The sequence below is a fragment of the Podarcis melisellensis genome (genome assembly GCF_964234715.1).
Source record: "Podarcis melisellensis genome assembly, chromosome: 11".
NCBI classification, from domain to species: Eukaryota; Metazoa; Chordata; class Lepidosauria; order Squamata; family Lacertidae; genus Podarcis; species Podarcis melisellensis.
This window is the reverse complement of record NC_138543.1, coordinates 20,987,917-20,999,924: the sequence shown is the minus strand read 5'-3', so window position 1 is coordinate 20,999,924 and position 12,008 is coordinate 20,987,917. Positions and strand designations below refer to the sequence as shown.

The following is a 12,008-nucleotide window of genomic DNA, read 5'->3' as shown; positions in this document are numbered from 1 at the left end:
TCCTTGTCACAATTCAAGACATTTTTAGTTGTGTATCCTCTCAGCTAGCTTAGTATCTGATTAAGTGGAATGTGGTCCATGAAACCTTATAGCGTAATAAATTTGTTAGAATTTAAGGTGCACCAGGAAACTGCTGTTTTTGCAAAAACTACCCTTCCAGAAATGTAACTTCTACATCCACATTTCTCACCTCCTGCTTTCTGACTGTGACAATCTGCTGGTCTGGTGATTAATTTTCAGCAACACCGGGGTTAGAGTACCCAGCAGTGTGTCAATCATGTGTCAATTGTGTGTCAGTAAGAAGACACATCTATATAACCAAGCTAATTTATCTAATTAAGATCAGCTGTTGGAGAACAGGGTAGAAGAAAGAAGCTCTAATAAGCATCCAAGGAAGAAAGGAATGGAGGTGGGAATAAACAGTAGAGGAATTAAACACCTGAACCTCAGAAAAACACTTGTGTACTCTTCCTCTGGGTAATGAACCTTAACTCTCCCACCAGCTGGCAAAAAAGGCCATTAGACTGCCACAAGGCTAGATGGAAACTGATGATTTGTTCATGCGTCTCCTTTCTGGACAGGCCAGTTTAAGACAATATATCATCTTCACTACCTTGAAAACCAGATTTTGGCTGGATCTAAACAGAAAATCTCAAAGACAGAGATCTGAATTAAAACTCTTTCAAATAGGTCTTGCGATCCACAGCAAAAAAATTGTACACAGCTTTGAAGGAGAATAAGAGAGGGCTGCTTTAAAAACGCGTTGGCCAAGAAGTGGTAAATATATTTAAGTGAACACTATAAAATGCATTCCTACTGCCAACAAGTGTTCTTCCTTGAAATGAAAAAAAAAGAAACACCCTAAAAAACATCTGTGAATTTTTTTCCATGTAATGATACATAAATGTTTCAAATATTCAAACACAGATGGATTAAGGCAGCTTCCCTGGAGACATCGTATAGATGCCTAAGAGTTACGGTCTCAGAACCAAGACCAGGCAGGGACCTGCAACTTTCAGATTCATTTTGGGCTGCAGGAAGATGAGCATGGAATGGAACAAGCAGGGAAAGGGTGGGGCTTTAAGAGTTATAGGGTGAGGGGCAAAGGGAGGGTACATGGAGGAATGAAGATCACACCCACACCATGCATTTAAATCATACTTATAAGAATGACTTTCCTCAAAGAATTCTGGGAACTGTATCCCTCACAGAGCTAGAATTCCTGGCAGATGAGACTTCCACACAGATTCATACAACTGCTTTGAGAACACTTTTAAAACATTGCAGCTCTGGTTATCTAACTAAACAACATAGCAGGTTACACATGCAATCTGTTTCAGTAACTGAACACACACACGTTAGACTGTACTGGACCGAAGCTTTGAGTGAGATGGTTTCTGCAAATGAATACTACAAGTGTGAAAATAGTGAATGACAAAGTCTAACACAACACAGGAAAAAAACCACAAGTGCCTTTAGAAATTAGTTTTCTGATGATCCATGGGCAACAATAATCCATACAATCAACAAAGACTTGAGCCAGAAATGAGCCATTCAGTCACTAATTCATGACAACTGCTTCAAATTAAAAGTAAGAGAAGACTGGTTTTCTTCTAACTCAAATTAGCACAATAATAATAATAAAAAACACTTTAGACTTCTTGTGTTCACAAGGGGAGTGGGAAGAGAAGAGTTCCGCATTGGAATATACAGTCGTACCTTGGTTGTCAAACACCTTGGTACTCCTACATTTCGGCTCCTGAACAATTGAAACCCGGAAGCGAGTGTTCCGGTTTTTGAACGTTTATTTGGAAGTCTAACATCCAATGTGGCTTCCGCTATTGTTTCTGGTGCGCCTGCAAAACTGGAAGGCAATCGGAAGTCGCGCCTTGGTTTCCGAACGTTTCAGAAGTCGAATGGACTTCTGGAACACATTCTATTCGAAAACCAAGGTATGACTGTACTCTAGAAAAGGGATGGGGAACCCCTGTGGCCCTGCGTATATTGTTGAAACAGATGAAGATCTGTTGTATCTTTCTACTAGCAAGTTTATGCACAAGCTCCCGTGTTATGTATTGCATCTTAGATACAATAAAGGGAAGCTCTTCTGGCAAAAACACATCTCTTCATCCATACCTTTGGCTAATTATCTAATCTATGGCCTTTTAAACTGTGGGTGGGGGTGTTATTTTGTTTGTTTGTTACTGTGTTATATATTTTTGTTTCATGTAGGTAGCCGTGTTGGTCTGATGCAGTTGAAACAAATTAAAGATTAAAAGATTGTCCAGTAGCACCTTAGAGACCAACTAAATTTGTTCTGGGTATAGCTTTGGTGTGCATGCACACTTCTTCAGATTCAGGTATCTGAAGAAGTGTGCATGCACACCAAAGCTTATACCCAGAACAAACTTAGTTGGTCTCTAAGGTCTCTAAGGTTTTATATATTCTTGTGTTTTAAGACTATAAACAGCCCTGTGATCTTCAGATGAAGGGTGGTATGTATTATTATTAATTTATTATTATTAACAACAACAACACATGCTTCAGCACATCATATTGAAATTTTTCGAAAAGTGTTATCATTTGGTATCTCAGTTGTTCAAGGAAAGGTCAAGCCTTCTATCAAGTTTTTCCAATTCAAATCTCTATACAGCTGCACTCCTACTTCCGTGGGGGTTATGTTTGGGGCTTCCATGTGCATAGGTGAAAAATGCCTAAGTGCGCAGTACTCTCTAAAAAGCCTCTAAACCCCTTTCTGTTGCTCCAGTCCAAAAATACTATCAAAAAACCCAACGACAACCACAACTAAAATTGTAGTCATGCATGAGTCGGTCACACGGAAACTGGGGAACACCTGTATATGATAATGTGCTGAGCAGATGAGGCTGGGCAGCTGAAGAAATTCAATAGGTTGAAGAAAGAATCCATTAGAACTACACGGCAGATGAGGAAGCAAAACAGTAAATGCCTTGAGAAATGGAGCCTGGAACCGAGGATCCTGCCTGCTCCCAACTCCTTTTATATTCTGATAAAATATTCTTAATGTTTCTATAGCGGAGTGTGGCACATAAGTGGCTATTGGCCTCACCCTTCTGCGCAATCTGTCTCGTTCCTCCCGGATGGCGTTCATGGTGGCCTTCGTCCTGTTTAGCTCCTCCTCCTTGCTGCACAGCATTGCCGTAAGGCTCTCATTCTCTTCCCTCAAGCCCGCGAGTTCCTTCTCCCAGCGAGACCTCTCTTCAGCCAGGTTGGGATACAGGTCCCTCCCGAGCACACCTTCAATCTCTTCGACTGTCTGCAGAATATTTTAAAGGAACAATAATTCATACACGAAACACTATACGTATTATTCACACTAATGGACACATTTCAGTTTGCTCTTTTCCATTTTACAGAAGCCATTTTAATTAGCAAATGCCAGCATTGTTTTGGGGGGGGAAATGAAGCAATTAAAAAAAATTGTCATTTTTGTTTACATCTTGTAATATTAATGGAAGCAACTGCAAACCTGTGGCATTTACAGAGTGCATTAGGCATCGAACACACTGATTAAGGTGGAAAACAGGAAAGAGTGTGCATCCCACTTAATCCGTTGATATACAAAGTGGACTGCTGCTTTGGTGAACTAATCGAGCAAAACCAAAGCCGCAGTTGACCAGATGAGTGGTGACAACCCACTAACAAAAATGTTGCAGATCACTGACTGGAGGCTTTGAGAACATTAAAAGATGCCTGTTGGATCAGACCAAAGGCCCATCTAATCCAGCATCCTTTTCTCCCAAATGCCTTTGGCAAGTCCAAGCAAAGGACATGAAGGCAATACATGACAGGGGTCTGCACGCAAAGTCAGAGGGACCCCCCCAAAAAACCCCGCTCTCTTGCATGACCATTTCTACCTGTCCGATGCTGCCAAGCTGAGCGGGTGAGATCGCAGGAACCTTGCAGGCTCTTCCACAGCCCTCACAAATCTTCCAAAAGGCTGGTAAGCAAGGTAGAGAGCTAAAAAAGCTCTCCATAGCAGGAAAGCTTGCTGCAGAAAGCGCTTTTAAAGCCCTCTAGGAAGGTCATGTGACCTCTCTGATGGTTTTTCACCTGTCTCCCATCTTCTTTCAGCAACTGGTATTCAGGAACATATTGCCTCTGATACAGGAAGCAGTCTGCTGTCATAATGGCTAATCTTATGCTCCACAGATATATCTAAACCACTTTTAAAGCTGTGCACGTTAGAATCATAGAATTGTAGAGCTGGAAGGGACAACGAGGGTCACCTAGGCCAACCTCCTGCAATGGAGAAATATTTTGCCCAATATGGGATTTGAACCCACAACCCTGAAATTAAGGTCTCATGCTCTACCAACTACATCTTATGTTAGTGAAGGATAGGATAGAAGCAGTCTGCCCCACCATAAACATTCAGACTGAAAGGTGTGCCATACTGCCATTTAAATCTACCAACTGCACATGGCTGAGTCCTGATTTAAGGAAATACTCTGTATTTCTACTGGAAGATGTCAAAGCTGAGCAACAGAGAGAAAACTATCCAAGCCTGTAACCAAAGAGTGCTGAACCGGGGAAATCTGCAATACACAGCCTAAGCCTAAGGTAAGAGGCAGTAGCATTTTAAATAGAAAATTAGTTTGCAAAAGCAGCAATCCACTTCATAGAGTTCCTCTTTCATAGGAGGAACTAGACTGCATGTGGGTGGAAATGAATAGAAGAAGCACATTTTATTTTAGTTAGTTCTTCGTTTCAAACAATGAAACCTACCATTATGTTTGCGGGAAGGTTTATTTCTGGATTACCTTCCCAGTTTGCTCATTATTCATTATATTTATATACACATTTTCCTCATCATTTCTAATACCTAGCGAAGTTCTGAAACTAATTCCATCCACCTCCATCCTCAGAGGTTTCGGCATTCTGGATGCGTGGGTGAACTTCATTTTTGAAGTGTGACGGAGGAAATAAAACAAGAGGCCTTTGGGAGAAGTAAAGAAGCAAAAAGCACCTGAATTCTTCCCCTTTGACAAGAATTGCAATACAGAGGAAAACCCAAAGAGGATGAAAATAACTTGACCGGAATAAGAATGTATATAGTAACGATACTTCTACCTTCCTTCCCAGCAATGCTTTTACAAAGCATAACACATAATACCAAAACACACAGAATAAATCAATACCATTTAAAATAGTTGAAATTAAGTCTGCATGCACGGCCCAGAAGCTTCAGCTAGTGCAGAATCCTGCAGCTAGACCGATGATGGAAACAGATTACCGTATTGCCAGCACATGGCTCCAGTGTTGAAAGACCTACACTGGCTTCCTTTCCACTATTGGGTCAGCCAGGTTAAAGCTTCTTGTACTAGCATACAAAGGCCTGAACAACTTGGGCTCAGAAAACCCACTTTACCCCATACGTCCCAAGTTAAACACTGAAATCATCTGGGGGAGCGCTATTAGTGATGCCCAATTGACCAAAAGCACGGCTGACACCAATAAGGAGTCATAACTTCGGTACAGCAGACCCAACTCTACGGAAGGCCTGGGGCAAGGGGAATGTTTTCATCTGGCACCTAAAGATATGTAATGAAGGTGCTAGGTGAGTCTCCCTGGGGAGAGCATTCCACAAATGGAAAGCCACTGCAGAGGCCTGTTCTCGTGTTGCCACCTTCTGGACCTCTTGTGGAGAAGGCACACAAAGGGCCTCAGATGATGACTGCAGGGTCCTGGTTGGTTTCCATGAGGAGAGGTGGACCTTGAGGTACTGTGGTTCTCGGCCATTTATAGGTCAAAACCAGCACTTTGACTTGGGCCCAGAAGCTAACTGGCAGCCAGGCAGTCGAGCCAGGGTCACTGTAATATGCTCAAACTGCCTTGCCCCCCAAATTTTGTATACTGTATTTTTCTTTCTGCAAGCTATTTTTAGACATATGATGAAAAGCAGGGCATAAATTTCTTTAAAGTGTGGACTGTTTCAGTTCAGTGTTCCACTCAGTCAACCTGCCTGCCCTGCCCTGCCCTCTTCCAAAATACTCTACTCCCCACCCCCTGGTTTTCTGTCCCCCTACTCCAACATTCAGTTAAAATTATTTAGGCCTCGTTTTAGGTCTTGTTCCCCAAACTTTTTTTTTTTGTAGTTCTGCAGATCTTGGGGTTCCTCCAAGCTTTCTGATGTTTTCCACATGGAAAATATGAAGGCTATATAAAGGAGCCACATGTGAATAATGAGTTTGCTATTAGTATATATCAGGCATAGGCGAACTCCGGCCCTCCATAATAATAATAATAATAATAATAATAATAATAATAATAATAATAATAATAATTTATTTATACCCCGCCCATCTGGCTGAGTTTCCCCAGCCACTCTGGGCGGCTCCCAATCCAGATGTTTAGGACTACAATTCCCATCATCCCTGACCACTGGTCCTGTTAGGGGTGATGGGAATTGTAGTCCCAAACATCTGGAGGACAGTAGTTTGCCTATGCCTGGTATACAGTGGTGCCCCGCAAGACAAATGCCTCGCAAGACGAAAAACTCACTAGACGAAAGAGTTTTCTCTTTTTGAGGCGCTTTGCAAGACGAATTTCCCTATGGGCTTGCTTCGCAAGACGAAAACGTCTTGCGAGTTCTTGCGAGTTCTTTCCCTCCCCCCCCTTTTTCTAAGCCACTAAGCCGCTAATAGCCGCTAAGCCGCTAATAGCGCTAATCCGCTAATGGCCGTGCTTCACAAGACGAAAAAACCGCTAGACGAAGAGACTCGCGGAACGAATTATTTTCGTCTTGCGAGGCACCACTGTATATCCTAAAAGAGGGCAGCTTAGGGGCGAGGTGGGCCTTCCTAGGCAATAAATTCAGTATGTGGAGCGCTCCTGTTTAAAAGGTTCTAATCCAAGGGAGGGGTGCATTCAGCCTGTGGGTTTAATTATGCCTTCCAGCCCTCTCCATTTAGCTCATAAAGCCATTTTTGCCAAAAACCAAACCCAGCTGTTCTTCTCCTGACTTCAGGTATGGAGTCGAAAGAGAGGTTTCAGTGCTTTGCAAGTTTCACTACCCCTCTTTTTTGCTTTGAGACTTCTTGTTTCTAAAAAGGAGATGGGAACAAGTAGCTAAGCTGGAAAGTCAAACGTTTTATCTTTTTGGAGCTTACTCTATTCAAAAAGTAGTATCCTAAACAAGCAAGGCATTTAAAAAAATGTATACAGTATAACCATTCAGATAACCTATCTTGATTCAAGGCCCTTTCTGTCTGCAAAGCAGGAAAATGTTTACTTACACAAACTACCAGATTTCACTTCGGTCAAACATTTACCAGCGCTGTTAACACTCAGAACTAAATGTGCACTGTAAGCTGCTTCTCAGTGTGCTTTAGCTATGCTGCACAATTCAAAGTACAAAAATAAATTCACCAGGGGACTTTTCATAGCTCTGACAATGTCTCTCTTAAAATGCCAATGAAGTATGGAATTTAGGGAAGTACAGAAGGTGAGAAGAGTCTATGTGAAACATCTTTTATATGCAAACTACATGTGCTCAGACATCTCTCCCGTTAGAGGAATTTTTGCAGTGTCTCTTCTATCTTCCATAATTTTACCCTATAGGCCACATCTCATATTTATTGTGAAAGGAAAGCAAATGCTAAAGTATACCATCTCAGGGATGAATTGAGGATTACTGCCAGCCCCTTACTATCTACTTGGCAGTTTCCAATGGAGTAACCACAGCAAGAAAGGGAAGGCTGCAACTTTCCCTCTTGACCTCACATGTGGGAGGTGGAAAAGATGAAACAAACTGCAATCCCTGACTTCCAAAATACAGCATAGTAGTAAAAGCACAGTGCTTCTAACATGAACACAATAGGATGCAAAATCATTGAACAGATTCTGCATACGAGGCCATCCTTTTAAATGTTCTATGCGAAAAGAAAAGAGCAGTATTACATTTATTCAGACACTATTGTTATTCTTGCTCCCAGAACTGGAAAAATATTTTATTATGCTTTTTCTTTTAAAAAACACACACCAAAAAACAACCACACACCAACCTTAGAATAAGAGAACCTTAATAACCTGGCATTAAACTCTTGTACCTAAGGCAAATTCTAGGAAAATAGAGTAATATTTGAACAAGAGGTCTTTTCACCTATCCTGTTTCTCATTTAAAACCCCTTAGCAAATTCAGAATGATTTCTCTGCACTGGGATATCTCCCACAGAGAGCACGTTTGACAAAGATTGATGAAAAAGAAGAAACCAAACATAGCTTCTACAATGGAAACAACCAATGAAGATAAAACACAGTGGCTTCTTTCTAACTTTATCTATAACAGACCCATTTGCTAGAAAGTCAAATGTTACAGCTAAACCATGCATACTTGTCGGATTGCAGAGAATACCATATGCCATCACTGTCACAATGAGCATTGAAGGCCCTACGCTACTGAAGCCACCTATAATTAAGCACACAGTAAGACAAGTATATAATATCTGAAATGACTTCAGGAATAGCTAGGTTGTTTCCAGTTCCGCCCATCCCTATGTAAACCTCTCCCCCATGCCCTTTCAACTTCACTTTAGAACCTGTTATTTCCATCACGGCCTGTCCTTCTCAATCTATCTTTCCTTCAGATTTTACTCTCTTTCTTCCTTTTTTCTGAATCGGTGCTCCCTTGTCCCTTAATTTCTCTATCTCTCGGGCCTGGTTTCCATCTCTACAGGCTAATCTAAAGCCTCTACAATGCACAAAACTCCTTGGTATGATATTGCCAACACATTGGCACTCAACAGTTAAAATGTTTGTGAATATTCTGTAACGTGACAACAGGTTAGCTTAATGACAAGAGAAAGCTCTGCAGATAAGATGTCAGGCAACAACCAGTTTTCAGCCCGTTTTTATAGGTAAGATGTCTCTGTGACTTAATTATCCTTTCAGTAAAACAGGCTTTATTGCCCAACTGTTATCGGAACTGTATGACAACATGTGCTTTGATTATCTGATGAAAGACACCATATAGGTACAAATTATGCTCTATTATGTCAGAAATTACGTAATAAAGATTAGCAACCAGCTAATGTTTCCACACCTTAATGGCTAAATCACAGTGTTCACTGGCAGTGGTGAGCTGTTCAATGTGTCTGTCCACATCTGCCACAGACAAACTGCAGCTGCTCTTCTTCCTCCCACAGACCACATTCTCCAGTCCTGTCAGCACTCTCTGCAGTTCGGAGTTCAAGTCACTACAGGTATCTATGGGGCAGAAAGAACATGTCAGACATACATTCCAAGTCACCAATAGACAGAGTTTCCATTCAATCTTAATCTTGAGGGTGGGGAGGAGAAGGCTGCACACCTGCAAGAGGTAACTCAAATCGGCAAACATTTCTCTTCACAATCTCCCAAGCACAAACAACATCAAGGTAATCTTGAAAGTTACTAATTTACTGTGGGGGTAACAACTAGACAAGCTTGAAATCTGCGGGCTTGACTTTCAAGATCAGGAAATATTCACAAACAAAGAAGTATTTCACATGTGACCGAATTGGCGGGGGTCTGTGTGTCATTTTGTGATGCTATTGGAAGCAGGAAGGAATATCTCCTTCCCTGACCCCCAAGACAGACTGCTTGGTGGCCTTCAACATTTTTTCACCATGTGGCATGGAGCATGAGTGGAGTAATCTGTTCTGCAAACATCTTTTTAAAAATAATATCTGCAACATGGTGTCTTCAACTATATGCAGTTTGCTAACTGCATGTTGCCACAGCAGCAAGTATGTAGATCTTGCTTCCTGCTTATGGCACATCTAGACTGTCAGCCTGGCCTCACAGTAGTGATAATGGTGAGAAGAGGCTGGACTCAGTAGCACTTAATCCTATGATAAACCATTTCTTTTTCATAGGAGAGCTACACAAAATGAGATGGAAGCAACCATTTCTGATTATAGCCCAGAGAAAACCTTGCTTGGAAACTTTGGGAATGCTGGAAACGTTTTGCTATGTGCTGATCAAGAATAATGACTTAATCTAAAAAGGTTTAACACCAGGAAGACATTATTTTAAAATGAAGTTCATACTGTCAGACATTTGCATATACTGCTAACCCATCTGCTTTCCATTGTTCTAGCCTTCATCATTGTTCTTCTTCCGATTTATTTTTTCTTGAATAATTACAGTACTGCGTTATGTCCTGCAGGGCATCTTATCCCTATGCTTCTCAAAGAGAGCTCTGGCTCACCAGTGACTGACCACAGATAAAAACAGGGGTTATTTGCTTCCCACTGGAGACCCATATAATTCTGAACCTGAGCATTTTTCCATAAATGAATATTGGCTGCCTCTTACAAGGCTGGGGTTAAGCAAGATGAGGCAATTAATTTTCACAAACCTAGTGTTTTACATTTTAGCATTGCATTTTATTGTTTAATTGTTTAAAACGGAGAACTATGTTTTAATTCTCTAAGGCATTAGTATGAGAAAAAGTTGCTTCTTCAAATATTACAGAGTCCTTTTCTCCAGGAATCTACTGATAAATAATTATTATTAGTGCAATGCCAATTTTATATTAATTGTCTCCACATCCAGCTCAGATTTAATGGGCAAGCATTAGCAGATGTTCTCAATATGTAAATATGGATGAATTCATTCTGGCTTCTTTTGCCTCTACAGAGTAGCACCATCAAAACATCTAGGGCTTGAGTTCACAATTAAGAAAACACATCGCAAAACAATTAATATCCAGATACTTATTACGTTCTGGCATGAAGCACCCCAACAGAGAAACAGACAATTTATTACAGTGCAAGTACAGTACAGGAGTGGGGAAAATGTTGTGGCTACACAATTAGCATTGTAGTGAAGTGTTTTTGATCTGCATTGTCTCCTATAACATACACCCACAATCTCATTCAATGGACAGCCAAATGCATGCTAACAGAAAGGCCATTAAAATCACAGCTGAACTTACAAAGTCCCTCCTTTTTGGATAAATGGTAGCTGAATGTGGCGCCCTAGCAGCATTTTTGTGCAACCTGCGGTTTCTTGATTGAAAGCACAAATAATTTTTCCATTATTTAAAAAATGTTTCTAGTTCCTATACTTGAGGATTGAAGCATAGAAGAGGCAGCCCTATTTAGGGAAGCTTTTAATGTTTGATGTATTAGAGGATTTTAATATTTTTTGGAAGCCGCCCAGAGTGGCTGGGGAAGCCCAGCCACATGGGCGGGGTACAAATAAATAATAATAATAATAATTATTATTATTATTATTATTATTATTAGTCTACCAGCACTGCCACGGGAGGCACAATTTTCATGGGAAGAATGTACACATAAATGTTTAATACAGGTTTGAAATTAAGGTTGCCTAGACTGTAAATTGTATTAACAGAATTAAGTTTTGTATTCTTACATTGTTGTAATCTACCTTGGGATGTTACAGTGAAGAGTGGGTAAGAATTAATATCATATATCATATCATATCATATATCATATCATGCTGGTCCTGGTTGCATCTGGAGGTGCTATTTCATCCAATTCCAAATCTAATTCAGCCCCCATAATCCAACTCATTGCTCCATGCGAGACTCTCTTTTCTCTGTTGCAACATGAATGGACACAGCAGAGCACAAGCCCTGCACTCTAGACCTTCACAGGAGTCCTACAGGTATGCTTTAATCTGGGAACAACATTGAGTAAATTGCTCAACAAATCATAATCCATACTAATATCGATGTGGATTGGTAAAAAGGAGAGCATGGGATTCTTCTGAAGTCCGTTCATGTGCAAAAAGTGCTTTAATAGTCCCCATAAAAAAATATCTCTGCCCTGTCGGCTCCACTTAAAAACCATTTCCCTGCATTAGAAGCTATCCAGCTGCAAAATGTTTGTTTTTATAAATACAGTTTCTCACGGATGCACCAAGGAGATTGCTGAACTGATAAAAACCTATTTGTGTTGCCTGCATTCCTGAAGCGCCATGACAATTTGTACACATTTTGTCACATTTTACAAGAC

The 12,008-nt window shown here is 40.8% G+C and overlaps 1 protein-coding gene across 5 annotated transcripts in view; it reads right to left on the bottom strand.

Moving 5' to 3' along the window:
• Positions 1–12,008, bottom strand: part of MCC (MCC regulator of WNT signaling pathway) — a 207,861-nt gene that overhangs the window by 47,787 nt on the left and 148,066 nt on the right. For all 5 annotated transcript variants that reach the window (XR_014172954.1, XM_081930451.1, XM_081930449.1 and 2 more), the window contains 2 exons: positions 9,083–9,246; positions 3,089–3,295 (listed from right to left, as the gene is read on the bottom strand). Coding sequence is in view for 4 of the 5 variants with exons in the window: in XM_081930451.1 (XP_081786577.1) it covers positions 3,089–3,295; positions 9,083–9,246 (371 nt within the window). In the remaining variant the exon portion in view is untranslated. The remainder of the gene's footprint in view (positions 1–3,088; positions 3,296–9,082; positions 9,247–12,008) is intronic.